General features: G+C 42.6%; 1 protein-coding gene across 2 annotated transcripts in view; it reads left to right on the top strand.

The window, feature by feature from the left end:
• The window catches only part of RAPH1 (Ras association (RalGDS/AF-6) and pleckstrin homology domains 1), a 93,564-nt gene that overhangs the window by 22,525 nt on the left and 45,630 nt on the right, over positions 1-25,409 (top strand). For both annotated transcript variants that reach the window (XM_044431889.1, XM_044431891.1), the window contains exons 2-3: positions 18,896-19,015; positions 24,363-24,468. In XM_044431889.1, coding sequence (XP_044287824.1) covers positions 18,896-19,015; positions 24,363-24,468 — 226 coding nt within the window. The remainder of the gene's footprint in view (positions 1-18,895; positions 19,016-24,362; positions 24,469-25,409) is intronic.

The raw sequence follows: 25,409 nt of genomic DNA, 5'->3' as shown, positions 1-25,409 counted from the left end.
ACATGGGAATGTGGTTTCTTGAAGTCAAACGTGCCAGGATTATTGGCCAATAATAGATTAAGCTGATTTACATTTCTGGTTTCTTTGAGCGCAATAAAGCATAATCCCAGATGTCACACTGAGCCTTCCTGACCTGATTCATGAGCATCCTACTCATTCACATTGTGGTTTAAGGATCCAGGATTCCTGGCTTACAATTATGTGTGAAGGCAGCACTGTGTGTGTGTGTTTGCTGTATTTTCACAAACTGTCATTCTTCGTCATGGCTTCTGTGCATCACACATATGGGGTTCTGCGCCTGCACAGTGCCTTTGGCTGGAAGATTAACAGCTAACAGTTTTTTGGCGGGAACTCTGCTCCCCCTCCCCACTAGCATTATATAAGGAGCGGAGTGTCCGCCATTTTCCAGTCTTTGCGACCGCCGTTCATTGTGCCTCGTGCCGCTTCGCTCTCGCTTAGATCATTACTTCCCTCTTGCTCGTTGAAAAACTTCTCTTTTTTCCTTACCAAGTTAGTATTCCCTTGTTCCTGTTGTTGTTAGTATTTCACTTACTTCTTTTCACCGTTTTTTCTCTCTCTTGTTCCTAATATATATATATATATATATATATATTACTTTCCCGCTTTACTATCTCCCTTTTCTTCTGTTTCTACGATGGCGCAACGGGTGGCGTTCTGCAAGTGCAGGAAGTGCGGCTCCAAAATGCCCGCTATGGACCCGCATGACCTGTGCCTCCTTTGTTTGGGGCAAGGGCACAGGACCGATAAGTGCGGCCATTGTTTGGCCTTCTCCAAACAGGCGAGGAAGGACTGGGAGAACCGCCTCCGCAGACTTTTGTGGGACCAGGCTCTCCTCCAATCGGACCGGCTGGTGGCTAAGCCTCCCACTACTGTGGCCCCACCCGAAGGCTGTCCAACTTTGGCCGACCTGCCGCAACGCCTGGCCTCTTCCTCCATTGCTCCGCCTTCATCCCCTTCTGAAGAAGGTGCTCATACCATGGCCGATCAGCCCGTTTCCCTGCCAAGGAACCAAAAGGAGAAGAGAAAGCACAGCGATCCGGACAAACATCCTGTGCATAAGAAGGCCAAAAAAGATAAGGCGGGCAAGCCGGTTAAAAAGCCAAGGAATCCCAAGCACGCAAAACATCGCCACTCGGGTTCGGCGACTTCCTCGATCCCGACTCCTGCCACGGAACCGATCCCCTCGGTCCCGACCATCCAGGCGGCTATGAGGGTTACTCTGCCAGGCTCACCACTCCGAACGGCAGCCGAACCTACTCTGGATTCACGGTGTGGTTCCATCTCAGATGGAGAAATAAGAGATTCTCCACCAAGAGCTCGGTCACCAACGCCAGTGCCGCCTGTCCTGCTGGATACCGAGATCATCATCTCTCCCCCGAGAAGCTGCAGGAGCCGTTCCTCAGATGCTAGATCCGATGACTGGTACCATTCCAGATACTCCTCCGCTTCAAGACGGAGAGCCAGTGTGAGAGCCAGTGTGGTGTGTGAGAGCCAGTGTGGTGTAGTGGTTAAGAGCGTGGGACTGGGACTCAAATGACCTGGGTTCGAGTCCCCGCTTGGCCATGGAGCTAACTGGGTGACTTTGGGCCAGTCACAGACTCTCAGCCCAACCCACCTCACAGGGTTGTTGCTGTGGGGATAAGATGGAGGAGGAGAATGATGTGAGCTGCCTTGAGCCCTTTGTAGGAAAAAGGCAGGATATAAATCCATAAATAAATAAATAAATAAATACGGGAAGAGTACCAATCCGTGGCCTGTTACCCAGTTTCAAGGGGACGATCTTCACTGCCAGCTCCTCGGGATCGCTCCCATTCAACACCCAGAGACGCCCCGAGGGCTCCATCTAAAGAAAGTGGCAGATCAGAGTCACCAGGAGATTCTTCCTTCAGTGCACCACCCCCCTGCTGGATGGAATCTGATGAGTCTGAGGTTGACTCGACCTCGCCGGATGCAGCGGTTACTTCGCAGGGCCCGGGGTCACCTGAAGAACCGTACATCTCGTTCAATGAATTGATGGCCAGGCTAGTGAGGTCACTCGATATCGAAGCCCACCAACGACCGGGACCGAGCACTGACCATTTTTATGATGTGGTCTGGGCGAATGATCCACATCTATTGCCTTGCTGTTCATTACAACCTTACGGGAGGCAATGACTCAGCCATGGGACCTCCTGGCTCACCCACAACCGACTTCACGTAAATACGAGTCTATGTATCGGGTTCAGGAGGAAGACATCCCGTTCCTCCTCTGTCACCCCAAGCCGAACTCGGTTGTTGTGGAATCTTCCCAGGGCCGGGAAGCACATGGACACACCTCGCCTCGCGATAAAGAGGGAAGAAAAGTTGACTCCCTCGCCTGCCAGGTATACGCAGCTTCGGGCCTTGGATTACAAATTTCCAATTATGAGGCAACCCTGGCGCTCTTTCTTGTCTTCCTCAAGACAGACAACATGCTATTGCTCGTGCATCTCTCGGATCTCTTGGATGCTCGTGCATCTCTCAGATGCTCGTGCATCTCTCGGATCCGCATGCCAAACTCAGGCTACGCCCTCTCCAGCTGTTCTTCAATGGGATGTTCTGACCACAGACAGATCCACCCACCAAACGGATTCGACTTCCGGTCTCCGTTCTTCAGTTCCTGTTATGGTGGATAGAACCAGCCTATTTAAATGTCGGTGTCCCGTTTTGACATCGGTACCCTACAGTGACTCTCGGTACCAACGCGTCTCTGCTGGGATGGGGAGCCATTTGCTCCGATCTACGTACCCAAGGGGTATGGAGTCACCGGGATTCCAGGAACCACATCAACTTCCTGGAACTTCTTGCTGTTTTCAAAGCCCTGCAATTGTTCGAGGACATGCTTCTCCACCAGGTCGTCCAGGTGACCTCGGACAACATGGCTACGGTCTTTTATTTGAACAAACAAGGGGGAACCTGGTCCCAGAAACTAGCCCGCCTATCCATGCAGATTTGGGACTGGTGCATACCGAGAGGTATCACTCTTCTAGCAGTTCATCTTGTGGGCACGGACAATATAGACGCAGATCTCTTGAGCAGACATATGTCACGGTCACACGAATGGGAACTAGACCATCGGGTTCGCGACAGACTGTTTCACCGCTGGGGTCAGCCAGACATAGACCTGTTTGCCACACAACAAAACAGGGTATGCACGAACTATTGTTCCAGAGCGGGGATAGGACAGGGGTCATCTGGGGGAGCTTTCATGATCCCCTGGAACGACATGACTTTTTACGCTTTCCCACCGATTCCCCTCATCATGAGAGTGTTGGCAAAGATCATTCACAAAGGGGCCACAGGGCTACTAATTACCCCCTGGTGGCCACGCCAGCCATGGTTCTCAACTCTCCTTCACATCTCTCGGGAGGATTTTCTCCAACTCCCTCTTCTTCCTTATTACCCAGAGGGAGGGCACGATCCGACACCCAGACTTCTTGTCGCTGAAACTGACTGCATGGAGGATCCGATAACCATATGTGATGCACCGGTGTCGACGCCACCGGCGATCCCTACTACCTCTACGCCACAGATTTTACATCCAGATCTGCGATATATTCTCAAATCTGCGTTACAGCCATCCACTAGAAAATCGTATGCAGTGAAATGGTGTAGATTCTCTAGCTTTGCCGAATCACACTTGTTTCCAGCGTCCTCGGCTTCTGTTCAACAGATTCTTCAACTCCTCTTCGAATTGCATCAGTCTGGACTTAAACCTTCTTCCATAAAAGAATATACAGAAGCGATTTCTCATTACCGTGGAACTGTACACGGTTTCTCCATTTTTTCTCAAACTTTGATTAAAAGATTTTTGAGAGGATTGAGTAACCTCCATCCAACAATAAGGCCCCTGATGCCCACTTGGAGTCTTTCAGTGGTTTTACAAGCACTGACTCGACCACCTTTCAAACCGATGGCGATGATCGATCTACGCCTTGTCTCATGGAAGACTGCTTTCCTCGTTGCAGTTACTTCAGCCCATAGATCCTCTGAACTCTGTGCCCTTAGGGTGGACCCCCCTTTTCTGAATTTTCATAAGGAAAAGGTAGTTCTACGGCTGGATCCGTCTTTTCTTCCGAAAATCGCTACTTCGTTTCACATGCAGCAAGAGATGGTTTTACCAGCCTTCTTTCCAACCCCTTCGAATCCGATAGAGAGATCTCTGCATATGCGGGACGTTCGTCGTTCCTTAGCCTTTTATAGGTCCAGGACTGAGTCTGTTCGACACTCCAATAGACTTTTTGTGAAATACTCGGAACATGACCAAGGCTATCCGGTCTCTTCCCAACGACTTTCTAAATGGATAGTGAATACAATTGTTCTGTCTTACCAGTTAGCTAAATTGAACTTACCTTCTACTCCAAGAGGTCATTCTATAAGAGCTGTTGCTGCTTCTTCGGCCTTTGCATCAGGGGTCCCGATAGAAGACCTATGCAGAGCGGCCACTTGGGCTACCCCGTGTACCTTCGCCAGACACTATAGGCTCGATGTCCGTGCCAGACAAGATTGCTCTTTTGGCAGAGCTGTTCTTTCTTCTGTCCTTCGTTGATGACACCTCCCTCCTCCAGTTGGGGTAAGCTTGTTATTCTACCCATATGTGTGATGCACAGAGGCCACGACGAAGAAGAGCAGGTTGCTTACCTGTTACTGATGTTCTTCGTGTGGCCATCTGTGCAGTCACACAACCCACCCTCCGACCCCGCTTGGTGTCATGGGTGGTCCGACTTTCTTCTCTTCGATGCTAGGATCTCTTTAGATATTTGTCGTACCAGCAAAATTTTGGTTCTCTTGTCATGATGACAAAAAATTTATTAAGGGAGCAAATGTCGGTCTTTCAAAGACTGGAAAATGGCGGACACTCCGCTCCTTATATAATGCTAGGGGGGAGGGGGAGCGGAGTTCCCGCCAAAAAACCGTTAGCTGTTAATCTTCCGGCCAAAGGCACTGCGCAGGCGCAGAACCCCATATGTGTGACTGCACAGATGGCCACTCGAAGAACATCAGTTACAGGTAAGCAACCTGCTCTTTTCTTAAATAGAAAACTTACTAACCTCATGCCTAACAGTGAAGTAGTGAAATTGTGTCACCTACAGGATGTAGGTGCTTCGCTATACATGGAAGACTTTTAGGAATGCTGAAAAATATTTTAACTTTATGGTAAAAGAATTGTTATAGACTCTAACTGCTGCTTGAAATATTCACAAAACTTCTTTCTTTCATAAAGAATCCTCTATTACATTGTATATTGCTCAACAATTATGACATCAGGTTTCCTGTGGTGTTCTATTTTTTCATTTTTTTCTTTAAAATGTTTACTTATAAAGTTATCTGGAACGCAATTTACCCCTGCTGAAATGATAGGAAAGTGAAACTACCAAATGTCCAAGCGCACTAGGGTCCATTTTGTACCCAGTAACTTCTCAAAATAGATATGGCAAACCTTAGCATTTTATCTGTGTAATAAATTCCATTTTTTCATATTGTATCACTTTAAGAGCAACAGAATAGATTTTTCCCAGATTTGTTTTTTAAAAGATCACTATCTACATTTTTAAAAGTGAATTATATAGTACAGTAGGAGGCCCTTTGACCTCAAAAGTAAATTTTACCTTTCAGTGGCTGTGCGTGATGGTGTGGGTGGTAGTCTGCATGCCAGCTGGGGTTTTCCCAGCTGAACTGTAGCTTTCCATTCTTGACCAGAAATGTTGTTAGTGCTTAGGAAACCAGTGGGAGCTTTTTAAAAAGGATAATTGTAGCACTGGTTGTGGGGGGGCAGTATGGCAGGAGGAAAGAGAAAATGTAACTCTCCCTTCCATATGAACCCTCCATGAAGAGAGTCTGTGAATGAGCCTGCCCAGCTTTTTCCCTCAGTCACCTTACCTAAGCATGTTTCAGTTGAAATGTCTCTTCAGTATCTATTTAGCAGGCATGACATGGGGGGGGGGGGGGAGAATGCTATGGCACTTTTACTTAAAGTTGAATGTTATTAGGAAGAACATTACCTGAAGGAGCGCTTACATCCTTATATGCCCAGCCGCCCCCTGAGATCGGCGGGAGAGGCCCTTCTCCGGGAGCCCTCCATGGAAGAAGTTAGGAGGGTGGTTACTCGGAGGAGGGCTTTCTCAGCGGTGGCGCCTAAGTTATGGAATGCGCTCCCCAGAGAGGTCCGCCTGGCGCCGTCGTTATTTGTTTTTCGGCGCCAGGCAAAGACCTTTTTATTTAAGCAGTATTTTAAATGTTAATATTATTGAATTTTATTTGGCCAGGGCGGCTTGTTTTATAGTGTATATTTGTATTTTATTGTATATATTTTAAAATGTTATTTTAAATTTTTTGTTGTAAGCCGCCCCGAGGCTTCGGCGAATGGGGCGGCATAAAAAATGTTTTAATAAAAATAAATAAATAAATAAATAAAATCTTACTAAATTTCTTCATGCCTTCTCAAACCTTGTAGAAGATATCTAGGTTGGTACATTAGAATTGCTTAGTGTACTGGTAGAGACCATCTTCATTAGAGTCATCCCTTGTGTCATTGGCAATCTGAAACCTAAAATTACAATACTTTCTGTCTTCTAATAGAAGATAGAGTTGCTGAAAACTCTTGAAAGGTTCAAATTAATTAAGATGGCAGGGGAAGCTTTAAGAGATGAGCCACTCTGTGATAGAAACTCTTAGGAAAAAAATTACTGTTGTTATTCCTTATGAGGAAGGTGTGTCAGATTTTGCAACAAGAATCCAAGATAGGCACTCCTGTCTTCAGACTGCTGTTTGTAACTTGAAAGATCTACCAGTACAGTGGTACCTTGGCTCACGAACACCTCAGTTCACAACCAAATCGGATCTTGAACAGAAATTTCTGAACAATTTTGCCTGGGGTCGCGAACTCCACATCAGGCGACGATCACACCCGCCCCCCCATCGCACCCCCGATTGTGCCCACCTCCTCCAGCGTGCCCACCTCCCCCCTGATCGTGCCTGCCTCCCCCCATGAGTGCGCCCGCCTCCTCCCGAGCACGCCGCGATCGCCCCTGCCTCCCCCCCCAGCGCGACCGCTTCAAATTTTTGTGATTTTTTTTTTTAAAGTTACAGAACGGATTAACCTTATTTACATTGAACCTTATGGGGAAATTTGACTTGGCTCACAACCAATTTGGGTCACAACCAGAGTCCTGGAATGGATTAAGTTCATGAGCCAAGGTGCCACTGTACTTACATAGCACTGTTTAGACTTAGGAGAATTCACTCTGTCTATAATATTTGTCATGCATTTCAGCACGTTATTACTATGGGTTATGGAAAAAATATAAGAATTGTTTAATTGTTGTAAAAAAGAAACTTTTATTAAAATCAGGTTGGATTCTAAAATTAAAATCAAATCTGGTTCATTGTCTCAGACCAGATGGCATCCCCTCTGAACCCTTGGGGACAGCCAGCACATAACAGCAGCCCATGGATTAAACAAACCATGAGCTGTCAGGGACAATGCCAGCCTGCAGTGAGGCTGTTCAGTGTGTTATGTGAAATGAGTTTATCTATAATTGGGAAGGTTTATGCTAGATGTCAATATTGTGGATTAATGATTATGGAATCTTTGGGGAGGAGCAAAATGGGTTTTAAGGCTGACTGGTCTATGCTAGATGATTGCTTGGTTCTGGCACACTTTGAACAAATACTTCAAACCAGTTGGAGTATTAATTAAGTAACCTGCCTTGATTCCATATCCCAGTGCTGACTGCAGAACAAATTAGAGCAATATATTCTCAATAAGAGGTTAACTTTTCTGAACTTTGCAGTATACTATAATGCATTTGCCCAAGTGTGATATACCAGTTATAGCCACTTTACTGAGATTTTAGTCAAGGGTGCATTCTTGCTCCATTTTGCTTAATTGGCTGATACTGTCTCTTTCTTGGGATCAGTATCCTCTCATCCACAGAAGATCAGTTGTACAAAGGTGTCCTTCTTTATGGAGAAGTTCTAATTACCCACAATTTGGTCTAAAGCAATTATTGACTGATTTTGCTGCATTTTTTGCTGTGCACAAAAATCTATCTAACATTCAAAATCTAAAATTCCCTAAGATATTATTTATGAGGAAGGTTAAATATCCTTGGGCTCTGGGAAATCACAAATGTGATCAACTTGATTCTTTCAAATAGCAAATGTTATTTATTTATGAAAGCAGATGAGTTGCTTCCAGCAGCCATTCAGAAAGTACTCTGGAAACTGAGTCCACCTGAGCAACAAGTGACAACTTGGGATCTGGGAGTACTCCAAGACTGCAAACCTTATCCTTTAGGGGGAGTGCAACCCCATCCAGAATAGGTCAAAAATTCCCCAGTTGAACAGATGGACTCCACACCTACGGTACCTCCATTTTATCTGGATTGAGCTTCAGCTTATTGGCCCACATCCAATCTGTTACCGAGCTCAGACACCATTTCAAAATAGTCACTCACCTGGAGATGATGAGAACAAGAAATAGAGCTGAAACTTCAGTCCAAACCTACTGATGACCTCCCTCAGTGGTTTCATGTAGATGTTAAAAAGCATGGGGGACAAAATGGAGCCCTGAACTCCATGGTGAAAAGCCATAGCACAAAGCTGTAGTCCCCCAGCACCACCATCTGGAGATGTTGGCCAGGTAGGAGCAGAACCACTGCAAGGCAGTGCCCCCAACTCCCAACCTGACCAACCTCTCCAGAAGAGTTCCATGGTTGATGGTATCAAAAACTGCTGAGAAGCCCAGGAGCATCAACAGTGTTGTGCTCTCCCTCGTCTACTGGCAGAGGTCATCCCACAGGGTGACCAGGACAGTTTCCATTCCAAAACCAGGCCTGAAGCCCTATTGAAATGGATCTAGATAATTGGTTCACTCCAGGAGAGCTGCCCAGCCACAACCTGCTTGATCATCTTGCCCAAAAAGGGGATGTTAGCAATTGGTCAAAAATTGTTCACATTGGCTGAGTCCAGGGCAGGTTTCTTAAGGAGTGATGCAGTAACCCGTTTTCAAAGCAGAGGGCACCACTCCCTCTCTAAAGTGGGATTAACAATCTCCTGGACTCAGGAGGTGGGGTCAGTCTTCCACTTCCCCGCCCTGGTGTCAGAACCCTGTTTCCACCTTTTGATTAGGGAATCTCCACTGGTCTCTAAACTGTTTGGTTTGTGTGCATTGTGTCTTCTTTTTGTTTCATTGCTGTCAGTTGCTTGCCCAAATTCTCTTGTATCTCAGGTAATGACAGACTCCTGCAAACCTGCATGGAAGAAGGAAGTGGTGCAAATACTGCTTCTCTGGTGCTGTCTCCTTTCTGTTTGCTACCTTTGAACTTCATTTATTGTTAGAGAAGCTAATTGACATCGATTCTCAGAGTCTCCACAGATTGACATAGGGCACATGCTCCTCTTGCTCATGGTCTTTCTATTGGCTATTTATCTCCAAATATAGGAGAGACTTTCTCTGGCTTGGTTCAATGTTTTATAATCTTCTAGATGATAGGTATAATATTCCAGTTAGTGACAGATGTTCCCCTGCAATAATGAATCAGTGGAGATTGACTGACAAGACTTCTTATTATGAAGGAACTAAACAAACTCTGTTTTACCCTATTATGTAATCTTTTTCTGAACTCTCCTTAGAGTCCTTGCTGATTATTTTAATTGAGGGTTCTAACATTTTAATTACACAATATTTAAATGTAGACATCCAGATCAGACTAGCTGTGATTATTTCATGAAACTGTTCTTCAGTTTTATGTGTTATGTTTTTATATATAACATTTGTATATTTTATTCTGTATGCATATGATCAGTAGACCATTAATAATAAACTAGAGCAACAAGATTGTTTTAGTAAAAGAAATAGAGGAAGATTAGTGGGAGGGGGGAAATGAGGGCTGCACATGGATAAATCCCTGTCATAGGAGCAAAGCAATAGATGTAGTTGAAAATCCTGGCAATGGCAAACATAGGGTGGAGAGGGACTGATTTTCTCATTTCAATAAAGAGAGAACCTCTCCTAAACATCACAGCAAGAAGAAAGGTGTGGCTCTGCTATTTGGTTGTAGTATTTGTAATGGGGGATTGGCTCATCTTCCCACAAATATCTGCGATTTGCAGCACTCAGATATGGGGCTGACTCTGCAGTTTACTGCGCATCTGTTATCTAACTGTTATTGCATGGCCTGGAGATGTACATTTCCCCTCACCTTAAATAAACATGCAGGTTTATTGGTAACTGAGAAGATTATTTGCGCGGCCAGCCTAGAAGGCTCACCCCAGTGTATAGCATTAGCCAGGGGAAGGCTTTCAATCCCTTAAAACTGTGTTGTAGCATTCAGGTTAGCAGCCACCACTAGCAATCTCTCCCTCTAGGAATTTCTGCAGGGAGAAAGAATTATGATAACCATGTGAGTCATTGCAGATCCCCATCTGGTAGGTTCTGTAGGAGTAATCTAAACCAAGATAAGGTTAAATGGTGCATAACTCATTAAAAATAATTCCAAGATGAGCCACTGCCATCCTGTGTTAAAACATATAAACAATGTAATCTCTATGATGGGTCTAGTATTTGCTGTTATGGAAGCTAGTTTTATTTGCACTTCGACTCTGCAGTTTCTCTCAAGTGACTTAGTGCTCCTGGCAACTGTTCTGCTGTATAGTAAGCCTGTTTTTTCTGGATGACACTGTTATTAATAAAATATCACTAATGTATTTGCATTATTAATATTGGTTTTTGATGGCTGCTTTTTGTACTAAAATAATAACAAAGTTCTCATTTACCTTCCCAACTCCCATTCAACTCATAGTTAGAAGCACCTCTGACCCGGGAGAGAAGTGGTTTATATATTTGATAGGCCACACCTACAGACTTGTCTTTGGTACTACATGAGGCAGAGAGTGACATGGCCATGGCCAACAATGATTTATTTTATTGTCATTTTAATGTAATTGTACTGTAAGCCACCCAGAGAGCCTCATGGCTCTAGGTGCAGTGTGGCTCTAGGTGCAACAAATTAAACAAACAAATACAAACTTGTGTGGAGGGTGATGTTAGCAGTTTCAGTCTGGCATCTTACACCACAGTTTGAGCAATTGTTTCCTGCATACAGCAACAAGGAGCTGTTTAACATTTGAGCAAATATTTGTCAAGTAGAGGTTTTATTGTCAACTTCCTAGCTGTAAGATCATGTCAAGTACAAGAGTGATAATAGTAACAATATATATTTCCTTTTGGCAGCTTTAACAAATCTTAGGAATTTTTGGTTAATACTTAACTGCCCGGCAGCTGTGCTCAAATAGGTCAGGAGGATCTACCTATGATTTTTGAATAGGGTTGACAGATTTTGGGTTAGTTCAGAGGTAGTCATTGTTTCTTGAAATCTGCAAGGCCTGGCTTTCTTTCTGTTCCACAGATCTAAAATATCCACATCCTTTTTGTACCTGCTGCTTGGTGAACAGATTCTACGTTGAATGAGCAATGGACTAGAGGTGGGAGCATTGTTTTACCTCCAAGGCACCTAAGGATGCAGTCAATGCAGTTTTGGAAGAGGCACTCTTGCAGTGTTGCCAGCAACTTTAAAAAAATCTTTTAGTATTTACTACATATTTTCTCTGCTGATTGTTAAAATTAAATTTACAGTATGATCACCTTTGACAATTGTATTTGTGAACTACTGCACTGACCTTGGAGAAACAACATGGTTAAATGGCCAAGGATTATTAGCTTCAGAACAGCTGTCAGTATTACTGCATGTTTGCTCCAGATTTTAAATCTGTCTAAATACACACCAAAAAAACAAAAAAACAAACCAGAACAAAGGTTTGATTTATTTATATTTCCGTTGAGGAAATCTGTAGGGCAGTGATATTCTTTGCCAACTATTATGAGCTGTTTTGCCAATATTAACTTGATTATTACCTACATTTTGGTTGTAGTGAGTTCCTCCCTTTTATGAAGATAATACTACTAATTAAGGAGAAACTATTTGCTTTGCTTTAAACACTTTTCCCACAAGACAGTAATCAGATGCTTCTGACAAGGTAACAGCTGTCTCCAGCTTCAAACAGAATGAAATGCTCACTGCAAACACATCCTGCTTGTATTTCCTCTGTTATAACTCATTAAGATGCTTGTAAAATACCAATTTATAGTGGGGTGGTGTTAGTAACTTTGGAATAGCTCTACTGCAATCCAAATGCATTAAAGCTTTTTGCTTATTGCCTGTGCATTATTAAAGGAACTTTTTTGCTGGTCTAACAACCTCTTGTATTCTCTGGCTAATGTCCTTGTCCAGGAAATCAAGAACAAAATGACAAAGCTCTTCCTTTTCATCTGTTTGGCGAGCTGCTACATTGGAGTTTGGGAGATGCAGGAATGAAAGATTTGAACTGTGTGCTTTTTTTAAATCCTATGCAGGCTTAATGTGCTCCTTACTGGCCTTTCTGCTACCATTCTAGCAAATCTACATTCTTTTCTCTGTTCACTTAAAGATAATTTACAGTGTAATTGGTCCTTTCAGATTTCCATTCAAATTTTGGTTTTATACCAAAACTTTTTCACAGCAGTTGAAAGAAATTATCAGATTTTATTTTATTTTAAATTCAGCAGGCACTTTTGAACAATGGGTAAGTTTAACTGTACCTGGAAAGTAAGTGTCTCCCTTGTTTTAAAAAAGAAAAATATAGTTTTCAAATAAATGATAGTTAAATGTGGATGAATTATTAATTTAGTGTAGTTGTGAACCATTGATGTTAAATTTATAAGTCAGATATACAAAAAGTGCACCCCAGCCTAATTTGGCTTGAGATGACCTATTTGTACTATTTAAGTACAAATATGTGTCCAATTTCCTACCCTCTCTGGCTCTTACTTCATTTGCCTTCTAGAAATGCTTTTGACGTTCTTTATGATTTTTCTTAGATTGGGTTTTTAAAAAAATATCTGAAGCAACAAAAACAATTTGTTTGAGAACTTACAATTCTGTGTATCCATCCATCCATCCGTCTAAAACATGTGTAGGCTGTCTTTTAGGGTATAGCCTTCACAAAGGTATTCCATGACATATAGCATGAAATTAGATTGAAGGCTGCTGGTTTCCCACGCCTGCTATATAGCTCTGTTGCCTAGATCTTGTGCAGCCCACTGCTGGCATTTCTTTCTGATGCACTGTCTCAATAGGACAAATGAAGCCTACAACAAAATGTTGTAGTACTGAATGCTATTTTCAGTGTTTCTGCCAACAGACATGCCTCCTTTCAGGGCACTCCATTCCATTCCCTTTCCCTGAAAAGATACTGACTGTTTTAGTGGCACTGAACATATTTAGGCCTTCCAGGTCTATGTTTGGGTTTCTTTCCTCCCAACCCCACCAATACAGATTTTTAGAGATTTTTCCTTAAGGTAGTAGTCGTGGTGGTGACAATGAGGATGATGTCTTTCAAGTCTATGACGCTTCCTCCTTGTGTGTTGCTGGTGCCATTTTGCCTACATAATTGTTAGGTCTCAGAAAACTGAATTCACTTATTAGGATACAGCATTCCACTAGGATTCCATCTTTCCTAGTTCTATGTTATTCTTTCTGAAATAGAGTGATGAGAACAGTGCCTCATATTCTACACATGAGTGTGCCTAATATTAAATTGCTTCAACCACATGCCAGCTTTTCTTTGGAAACAAGTCAAAGTTGACAAAGGAAATCACTTGCACAGAAATCTAATGCATTTAGAAATGTCAGGTCACCCTGCAATTTCCAGTGGTTGAAGTGAGCGATGGATAGCTAGGTGGCCTTTGCACTTTGCCTCGTGCCTTTTGTCACATTTATATCCTGCCACACCACTTCTTATGTGCTGTCAAGTTGTCTCTGACTTACTGTGACCCTATGAATGAATTCCCTCCAAAATGTCTTCTCCTTGACAGTTCTGCTCAGCTCTTGTAAACATAAGGGTATGGCTTCTTTATGAAATTAATCCATCTCATATTTGATCTTTCATTTTTCTTCTGCCTGTGACTTTTGCCTGGTGATGCCTGGACACAAGATTGCAGTTGCATTTGCACATCAGGCCAAGTCATTATTTATTGCAACAAACCACAGTGAGCTTCTTCACATTCCCCCCTCTTCTTCCTGTATGGTTTATTTAGCAATATTCAAATATTAACTATGGATAATTTCAAGAAACCCAGTTTCAAACATAGTTGCTGGTTTGAAACCAGCTACAGTTAATACTTTGGCCACCTAATGAGAAGGAAGGACTCCCTGGAGAAGACCCTGATGCTGGGAACAATAGATGGCAAAAGAAGAAGGGGACTCAGAGGATGAGGTGGCAGGATGGAGTCACTGAAGCAGTTGGTGTGAGCTTAGGTGGACTCCAGGAGATGGTGGAGGACAGGAAGGCCTGGAGGAGTGTTGTCCATGGGGTCGCGATGGGTCGGACATGACTTCGCGACTAACAACAACAATGGTTAATATTAACAAAAAGTAAAGCAAATATGGAAGCTTCTGAACTGTTTCAACTGCCTGGGAGGAGGGGAAAGTGCAAGAGCTCCAGGGCCACTGCAGCACATTCGTATCATGTAAACTGTGCTTCTGCACAGTTGTGTGAGCACAGCAAGTAATCAGAACAGAAAAGTAAGACCATTTCAGCCTCTTAGAGCCAGGGCTCCCAAATCAGGAGTTTTAGGACCTTGTCTATCTAGATATGAAAGGATTATGCCCTTCATCCTTTTAGGCAGCTCTGGTGAAAGGAGAGTTTGTAAAACTAGAATTCTTTAGAATGTGTGACTGATTTTTCTCAAGTTCTGAACAAAGATAAACTGACTGCCCTCCTCACTGCAACATATAATCACTTCCCAAATGTCTGTTCCATCTCCTAAAAGTACTCTTTTTAGAGGTTTTTATGGAGCAGAATCTATTTGCTCCACCTCAGTTAAAGTATTAAAAACTTGTATACTGTAGGCATGCTACTTTGGGTTTTTATAGTATTAACCTCAATATTCCTCAGTATAACCTTAACCATAAACTAATCAGCTAGCCGTTAGACAAGCCACTTGACTTCAGCCTCTCCCTCTCCAGACTAGGGATATCAACAATGGTGTGCTTATAAGTTGCAAGACTGACTCGGAGAATGCATGTGAAGCTCTTTGAATATTTCATATGTACCATGTAAACACTGAAGTTTATTGAAAACATGTGGAAGTGGGAAAGTTTTGCATTTTAGATTTTCTCAGGATGTGGTGACTAGGAAGGTATTTTTCATTTGAGCAAAGCATTTCCTAAGGATAGCACCACTGGGACTGTGTGATAATACTTAACTGTCCTTCCTGTTGGATAGGTTCCATAAGGCCATAAAATCTTGAGTGAAAAAAGATGCTAAAAATATACTCAGCTATATACTGTAACTCTTTCTACTAACTTCTGTAGAGGGACTTTGCTTTTCCATATGTAATATAGCAAGCATGCTGTGTACAGCATTGCAGAAGTCTGGACAGCATCCAGCTTTGGGTGTTTTTCTGACAGGATGTCTTCTAGGCATTCTCTGTGTGCATGTAAGCAACATTTCTGAGAGCAAAAGACAAAACACATTTCTCATGGTGGGCTATTGCACAACTTCTCTCGACTTGTACAATGCAAAATGTGTGGCTAATAAAATATGCGCTCACAAGAGCTGGCTGTGTGCTAAGGACCCAGCTGAAAGTTGTTGTCCCCAGCCCCAATTAGGATAGCTAGGAACAACCACATTTAGAAGTCAGATTTAACTTAATTTAATTTAATTTACCACATTTCTGTACCACCCAATAACCCGACTCTTGGTGGATTGCCTTAAAAATACAGTATTGTACTGTATATAAAAACATTTACATACAATGCATTGAATATAATATAAGCAGACAGCACATCCACCCACACACATGCCCCTAGCAACATACAGTAAAACTATGGAATTCGCTTCCACGGGAATGATGACCACCAATTTACATGGCTTTAAAGGGAAATTGGACAGACTCATGAGGGAGGAGGCTATCAGTGGCTCTTCTCCTTGTGGATTATGTGCTGCCTCCTTCACGAGAGGTGGCATGCCCGTGTACACCAGTTGCCAAGGAGCTTGGGCAGGAGGAGGTTTTGCACCCATCATTCTTGAGGGATGCTGTGAGCAGCTGGTTTGCCACCATGTGTACAGAGTGAGGACTGGATGGTCCCTTGATCTGATCCAGCATGGCTTTTCTTATGTTCCTAATTTTTACAACCAACAAAAAGATATTCATAACATAGCTTACAAACCTTATCATGTACTACCAAATGCCTGAGTCTAGAGGAGGGGTTAATCTGATGCTGCAAAGATAATGTTGGCACCAGCTGTGTTTCTCTGGGGAGATCATTTCAAAATTGGTAGTTTCCATCTGGAACTCCTCTTTGCCACTTTCCAGTCTCCTTCATTGTTTCTTAATGCTCCAATGGATAGTTATGGTTTCTTCTTCCACAAAGAAGTATAAAGTTCCTCTTATTATTATTTTGAGGGGAATGGAAAATATCTTCAGTACTCTTTTGATAGTTATCATTGTGTTTCTTCAAACTCAAATATAAAAATTATTTTACTCTTTCAGGAAATAGTTGGTGCTTCAGTGGAATGCACATGCTATGATTCAGTTTTTCTGATTACCTGACCCAGTGCATTCTCTTGTACTTGGTTAATTTAATTTTAGAAAGTATATTATAACTGAACTGTTTGGCTGCTAGAGGTTTTATTTTCAACATTGATTATTTCATTAGAACATCTTTTCATATTTTATATGAAAATAAAACCATATGCACTGTGCAGGAGTGTCCAGTGCTTTAACCAGAGTCAGTTGCTTAAATGTGCTCTTGTGATGGGCAGGAGAGCTTTTTGGCATACATATTTTTTCACTATAAGTGGAGTAAATCTATAAATCTTCATAAGCCAGAACTTACCTTGAAGTTCTAAAACCCTGACAGTTCTAAACTTTTAACAGGGCAGTATTTTCAACTGAGCACAAAGGACTAGTAGTATTGGATATGCCTACTGATTCACTAATTGAAGTTGTAGATGAGGGACTCGGGAACCATTTCTCCTGGAGTATTAATAGCAGCAGGAGCTTTAAGCTTCAGCTATTCATTATCATTTCCCTATGCATTAGCTTCATCCTGGGTGAGGTGATGTGCAGAAAACATAGAGTTTCTCCAGAGCTTCTCTTGATGTTCACACTGTAGCAGCTATCTCTTTGCTTAGGGATTAATGAGATGAGCCTAATTGGTTTGATCATGGTTTTGCAGAACTGGTTTGGAGGAACTGAGCCAAACAGACTGGTGGCCATGGCAAACTGTAGTTTGAAGAAACCAGGATGTCTTGTATTCAGGAGTGCAAAAGAGAAGGGAATATTAGGTTCTTGTTTATTTGAATTCTGGAATTCTGTTAATGTGTGCTGAACTTTCAAATCTGATTGCTTATTTTTATAACACAGGATGCAATGCAACTATAAATGTATAGCTGCAATGGGTGTTCAACCTGGGTCCAGTGCAGCCATAAATGCAATACGTAGGTCTTCAACCTTTTAAAAATGGGTTTACACTCCTCCTGAAGGAACAGGTTCGTAGCTTGCGGGAGCTCCTGAATCCATCTTTGTCGCTTGAGGTGGCCTCAGTGACTCAGAGTGCGTTCTAACAGCTTTGGCTGGTGGCCCAGCTATGCTCCTATCTGGACAGAGATAGCCTGGCTTTGGTAATTTACACTTTGGTAATCACTAAACTAGATTACTGCAGCATGTTCTGTGTAGGACTGCCATTGAAGATGGTTCAGAAGCAGCATCAGCCAGAGTAATAACTAAGTCCAGATGTATAGAATTGGTTCTGCACCACTTATATTAGCTGCCTGTACGCTTCCAGGCACAATTCTAGGAGCTGGAAAGCCCTTTATGGTTTAGGACTACAATACCTGTAGGAGCATGTCTCCCAACCACAATCTACCCAGCCACCTCTGACTAAACCTCTGGGGACCTTCTTCCACAGGAGGCTCAGAGGGTGGCAACAAGGGGGAGGGTTTTTCTGTGGTTCCCCCCCACCCCCCGCTTTAGAAAATCCTCGCTGCCATTTTTAGCCCTAGGTCATGATTACCCTTCACGTGGAGGCTTTTAAAGATCTCCTTGGTTATACAGGGAAATGTCTACTTGTCTTTTTTTTTTTTTTTTTGCTGGATCATTTTACTGCATTTTACTGTATATTTTAAGCTATTTTAAATTCATTTTAACGTAATTGTTTTTATTTTATTTCTGTTGTGAAATTTTCTATATATTTTGTTGTAAACCACCCATAAAACTTGGGCTATGGGGCAGTATAGAAATGGAGGGGGAGGGAGAGAGAGATAGTTGAGTTTTTGTACAAAGAAAATGTTATGTGTAACATCTGGATTCCCCATTGTATGCATGGTATTCTTCTGGTTAGAAGGGTACATGAAATACCTGGCACCGATTTTAAAGAAATGATGTATCATAGTCCATACAAGAAAATCAGTGCCAATAAAATATTGACATTCATACTCATTTTGTTTAATTTTTATTCATATAATACATTTTGCATTAATTGGAAGGAAAATGTCTGGGGGGCGTTTTTTACTAAGAAGAATGTATTTCTTAGTCATTTCCTAGGCATTCAAATTGTTCACTGTTTCACAGTAACAGGTGTGTGCTTTAAGTTTAGTTCAGACTTTAGGAACTGTGTAATATTTTAATCATAACTGATTGTGGTGATCATCTGTGGTTAGGTATGTTAGAAAGATAGGTAAGCATCAATAATGCAATCTTCCAAACATACAGAAAGCATTTGCCTATAAAATATTTATTGTCTCTTAGATGGAGCAGCTATCAGATGAAGAACTCGATCATGGTGCTGAAGAAGACAGTGATAAAGAAGATCAAGATCTGGACAAGATGTTTGGGGCCTGGCTTGGAGAATTAGACAAACTCACACAGGTTAAGACACATTTTAACACTTTGTGCATTTGGTAGCAAAGAGGATTAGTCTTTCTTAACAAAGGTACATTGCTGCTACTTTTGACTGTGTGGGCTGTATTGGTTTGACTGTGTGGGCTGTATTGGTTTGACTGTGTGGGCTGTATTGGCAAGGAAGGGCTAATCCTGGAGAAAGTTCACAATGCCATGCAGTTTCTCAGTACTCTACTAGGCTAAGGGCAGAACAGTCAATTAACCTGTTTGATGAAGAGTGGCTTGTGCTATATAATGCAAATTTATTGCAGTGTGATTTAAGGACTTGTACAAAATCTGTTTTGAATGTTCAGAAGGTCAAACCTCTTTAAAAGGCTGTGATATTAGAACCTGGTACTTGAGGATAACAGTTACTGACTTGCTTTTGATGAAAAGATAGGCTAAGTAGTTTATAAAAAGAGAGCTATAATAAAGCTTCTAAAAATGGGAATTAATAATTAGATTAAAATGACACCTGTTAACTAACTTTAACTTTAAGTTTTGCTGAGTTGGTAGAAGAAACATTTTGTTTTTTCTCTCTAGTAATCGATAAAAAAATCTGAATATTTAGAATGCCTCTGTGATAATAGCTCAGGTAGAACCTAAAATGTATCGACACATGAACATTTTATGACAGCACAGTTGGATTTGGGATGCAGTTTTTCATTGGATGTCCGTCTTCCATGCAGAATTTGGATTGTGAGTGACAGTGCACAAAATAGTATGAGCAGTGCATAGACCAAGTCTTTTTATAAGTAGACATTTAAGGTACCAACATAAGCATGTGGTAAATATTATGTAGTACATTAGAACTTCTAATAATGAACTATGCTTAGTACTGAAAAGTGTTACATGCTATTGGTAGTCTTGGTAGTCTTCAGTAAACTCCCATGCTAATAGTGCAGTCTCTACATGGTTAAAGAATATGCCTTTCTACCTCACAAAGTTGTATTACAGTGCATTTTTGCTTGCTTGCTGATACAGCAGTTAAAGATGACTTTGAATGTTGGTTGTCATTGAATGAATGTTGGTAGCCTTTTTATATATAGATGGGAAATGAACATAGGAGATATTCTTTTGATTTAAATTACATTGGCTCAAACATTTTTCAATGTTTGTAAATGTTTGCTTATGGTTTACATTATTACAACTTACCTTGTTTGTCCTTTGTCATGATCTCTGTGCATCACACATATGGGTGCTGTGCCTGCAAAGTGCCACATTTACGAAGATTCCTCTAGCTAAGCCTAGAATTGCCCATGACAGAAATAGGTGGGCTCCCGTCATTTCTCAGTTCGCTTTCAACTACCATTTGCAATGCCTCAGGATCGCTAGCTGTATGATCACCTCAGCCTTTTCCTCACAGAAAACTTTTTCAATCTTTTCCCTCTCGTTTACTTTCTCCCAAAGGAAACTTTGTGTCGTCTTTCTCTTATACCCCTACATCGTCTTCCTTTTTTCCTCCCTGATAGCTCTCAAACCAACATTTCCTAAGTGTGCCAAATGCTGCATTAACATGCCTTCCACCAATGGCCAGGAGAGAAACATTCCCTACCTTTTGCACCATCCACGTCCAAATTCCATCATCAAGTCCACCCAAGGATGACCACACAGAAAGCACTCCGTACTGACCAACAGAGTGGTCACTACTTAGACATGATGGCATAGCAGATGTACTCCAGAATGGGCCTAGGCCTCTGCATCTCAAACTACAAAGATGTGATCGGGAGGTACCAGGTCTTCTTGTGGCAGAAAATGGAGGCTCTGGCAGCTTTTCCACAGCTCAACAACAGAGTCTTCCTTGTGGAGGGTATTCAACTCTCAAAACAATAAATCGCAACGGCATGCCATCATGTCGATTGTGATTCCAGAGCTTTACTTAGTGTGGTCATGATTCAATGACATGCATGGCTTCAGGCAGTGAATCTCCCTCAAGATATGTGTTCCCAGATCAAGAGCATGCCATTTGATGAAGAAGGCCTTTTTCACACTTGCACGGATGAGAGATTAGACACGCTCTGGAAGGCTAGAGCATGGGCATCAGTCCATTTCAACCAAGGGCACATAAGTGGCTGTGTACCCAATTTGCCCAGTACCAGCCCTACTACTCCAGACAAGTTCCCTACCCCGGCTCTCTTCAATATGGACGGCAACCACCAAAATGCCAACAACATCAGGATGGTGCCCAACCCCAGCAAGGCAGGAAACGGCTCAAGTCTGATAAAACACAGTGCTGATGGGCACTGCGAACCAGTCCCTTAACTAACATCCCACCCCCATCTGGGGACTGCCTAAGTCACCATCTTTCCAACTGGGAATCCATCACATCTGGCCGGTGGATACTTTCCATAGTACAGCATGGATACAAAATAGAATTTGAGGCCTTGCCTCCTCTTGGAATGGTCTGCATCACTCCTCCTTTTCCAACCCTAATGGAAGAAGTCACCAGTTTACTAGCAAAGGGTGTGAGTCCACCAGTACACCCATTTGAAGCTAAACACAGTATGTATTTGCACTGTTTCACCATTCTGAAAAAAGATGGTGGTCAGTGGCCTGTTTTGGATGTAAGGGTAGTAAATTATCTTATCCCACTCAAAAAGCTCCCAATGGTCACCCTGCATGACACTATGCTGCTATTGTGAAAGAGACTTATTCATATCTATCAATTTAAAGGATGCATATTTTCATATCAGCATCTATCCCAACTACACCCACCTTCTTTGGTTCCAGATTGGTACCAATCCCTTTGAGTTCCAGATGCTACTGTTCGGTCTTTCTGTGGCACTGAGAGTATTCACCGATTGCATGGCTCCAGTGTGTGTACATTTGAAACTCCAGGGAGTACAAGGTTAGTTCTACTTAGATGACTGGTTGCTACTTGCTAACACTCAACAGGACTTATTGCAGTCAATTGAAATTACCTGCACTGCTATTAACCGCTTGGGTCTGTGCACAGAAAAATCCATGCTTGCTCCTTTACAGACCATCCTGGATATTGGAGCAGTTCTCAATTTCATGCCTGCCTGAGCATACCTACCCCAAGACCGGATGGAAGACCTCATGGCTACCACTCCCATACTTTGCCTCAGATCCTCTGTGTGGAGAATTCAACAGCTACTAGGACACATGGCATTGGCTGTTGCCATGGTGCATTATGCCCAGCTGCGAATGCACCCACTCCACCTCTTGTTTACGAGGGCATTCTGACCTGAGTGTGGCTCAATGAGAAAGGCTATATTCTACCCATCCATGTACAGGCAAGCCTAGCCTGGTGGATGCACGAGTCATATCTGTTGGAAGGACTTCCATTTCTGCCCTAGGAACCAACAGCAACACTGACCACCGATTCATCCCTACTGGTTGGGGCACCCGTTCTGACCAATACCAGACCCAAGGGACTTGGGCCAGGCACAAAAAGAGACTCCAGATAAACCTCTTGGAGCTCCTGGCTGTGTAATTGCTCTACAGAACATGCAGGTCAGCAAGCACATCCAAATAGTCTTGGACAGTACCACCACAGAATTTTGTATTAACAGACAGGGTGGAATGAGATTCATCGCACTGACCTGACTAATCCTGCGAATATGGGACTGGTGCATTCACCATGACATCACATTGGTGGCCATGCATATGGCAGGGATACGCAATGTAATTGACACACTCAGCTGTATCCCATTCCAAGTTCACAAATGAGAACTCAACACAGAAATCCTGAACAACATCTTTGCTGCATGGGGCACCTTCCTTCCTTGTTCCATGAATGGGAACCATCTTCTATGCCTTCCCTCCATTTCTTCTCATCCCAAGGATAGTGCTAATAATGAGGAGCGACCACATGTAAGCCATCTTGAAAATGCCATGGTGGCCCAGGCAACCCTGGTTTCCACCCTCCTCCATCTTTCCAAACACAACTTCCTTTGTCTACCCTTGATTCCAATTTACTGTCCCAGGCACAGGGAAAAATACTACACCCCGACTTTTGCCTAATGGCATGACTCTTTGCTTAATGGCCGCAACTACCCCCCAATCCCCCTCCAACTACAAGCTCCTACTCCTATCCAAAACTCCACGTCTAACATCCCAATGAAAGCACAACCCCAGTGCATATCTCCACTAATAAGTTCCTGAATGATCCCCCCCACCTCCAATTACTTGATGGCTGCAACCGTCAACAGATCTGAGACATTTTATAGGCAGTACTGCAGGTTCAGGGGACCATTCCTTTGACCCAGCTGTAGCAACCATACAAAATATACTGGAGTTTCTGCACTCCCTGCACCAAAAAGAACTTAAACCAACCTCTGTTGAGGTGTACTATCCACAGTCTCCACCTTCCAAAGTCCTATTGAGGGCTGCTCAGTTTTCTCTTACCCTCTCTCATGACACTTTCTTCAAGGGAAATGGTACTTCGTACCAAACCATCCTTTCTCCCAAAAGTTTCTTCCTCATTTCATGTAAATCAATAAATAGTGCTCCCAGCATCCTACCCATCATCATCTATGGACATTGAAAAGGCACTGCACATGCTTGAAGTTTGCAGTGTGTTAGCTTTCTATCAGTCCTGAACCAAGTTGGTACACAAATCAAAATGACTGTTTGTCAAATATATACACCAATCCAAAGGTGAGCCAGCCCAACGCCTCATGCACAGAATCATAGTAGACGATCAAATTAGCATACCACCTGGCAGACTTGGACTTGCCAGACAGTCCTGGAGCTCATTCCACCAGGGACACTGGCAGCCCTCTCTGTAGGACTACAGTTAGACTCGTTCCATACAGCAGCTACATGGTCAACACCATCCGTGTGCGTCCACCACTATTGACTCTATGTGAGAGCCAGACAGGACTGTTCCTTTGGTCGGGCTATGTAGTCATTTATTCTCCTGTAAAGACACCTCTCACCTCTTTTAAGAGTATGCTTGATGCACAGATACCATTAAGAAGAAAGACAGGTTGCATACCTGTAACTGTCATTCTTCAAGTGGTCTTCTGTGCATTCACACAACCCATCTGCCATTCCCACTCTGGTTTTGGAGGTTGATTTTTCTCTCCCTTTACCTACTGTTTACATAGTGACAGGACAGTTAGGGACCTAGAAAAAAGGGCAAATGTGGGTCTCCAGTTGGACTGAGAAAATGGCGAGATCCCACCTATTTATATAATTTAGAAGAGGGGTGGGACTTCCACCAAAAATTCTAGGTTTAGCTAGAGGAATCTTCCTGAACGTGGCACTGCACAGGCACAGCACTCATGTGTGAATGCACAGATGCCCCTCAAAGAATGATAGTTACAGGTATGCAACTTGACTTTCTTTCCAAAATTCTTTCTTTTAGAGTTTGGATACAGACAAGCCCATGGAGCCAGTAAAGAGATCCCCTCTTCGTCAGGAGACTAATATCGCCAACTTCTCCTATCGGTTTTCCATGTACAATTTGAATGGTAAGATGTATTACTAAACCATTTTCAATAGGAAAAAATAGTTACAAATAAAATACATCTAATGCAGAAAGTGCTGTGTGTGTTATAATAGAAAACTGTAATAGAATATACTTAAAGTGAAATTGATCATAAATCTGATTTGGTATAAAATATCCCACTCTAAATGGAATGGGGACAGGCTGGTTGAAATATTGAGTCAGACTGAAGATCTTATCCCAAAATGTGTAAAAAGAGAGGACTCTTGTGGCGAGAACAACAGTATATATAGCTAAGCCTTAGATGGAAGATAAATGGTAGATCTAGCTATTATACAAAATGCCTTGTTTTGCCTTGTGCTTTAGACCACTACATGCTGTCCTGATGGTCACAGATATGTTGGTGTCTGCCCATGGAGCACTCTCCCTCCACCCTTGATGTGGGCCCTTCTGTGCTGGGTGGGACCAAAAGGAGGGAGGCTCTGCCAGGGTACAAGTGCTTCCATTGGTGCCTCCTTGCAAGACATACATTGCCCAAATGGTCGATGACTTTTGAAGTGGGGGAAAAGCACAGAGGCATCCTAGTCTCTGCACTCCCCCCATGCTCAGTTGGATTCCCCTCATCCTCTGGATTCAGGGTTGAAGTCATCCAGTGTGAACCCCCATTAGATGGCACCCTCAAGTATTCAAATGCAATTGAACACATAATTTTTTAAACCTTATATTAGATTTAGGTTTGGAAAGTGGTATGATTGGCATTGAACAAAGTTTTAGTGTTATTTAATACTCTTCACAATAATGAAAATACGCATCAAGTCATTTCATGACTGGAGATACAGAAGCAAGGACTCATAGGGCATGCTTTAGTGTAGGAGCCAGATGCTCCTCTTAAGTAATGTTGAAACTTCTATTCCTAAATAGAATATTTTATTAGCAATAATTATAATAATAACATAACTAGAATTT

Source organism: Varanus komodoensis, unplaced genomic scaffold (assembly GCF_004798865.1).
Source record: "Varanus komodoensis strain SLA01 unplaced genomic scaffold, ASM479886v1 scaffold23, whole genome shotgun sequence".
Lineage (NCBI taxonomy): Eukaryota > Metazoa > Chordata > Lepidosauria > Squamata > Varanidae > Varanus > Varanus komodoensis.
This window is presented reverse-complemented; position numbering and strand designations above follow the sequence as displayed.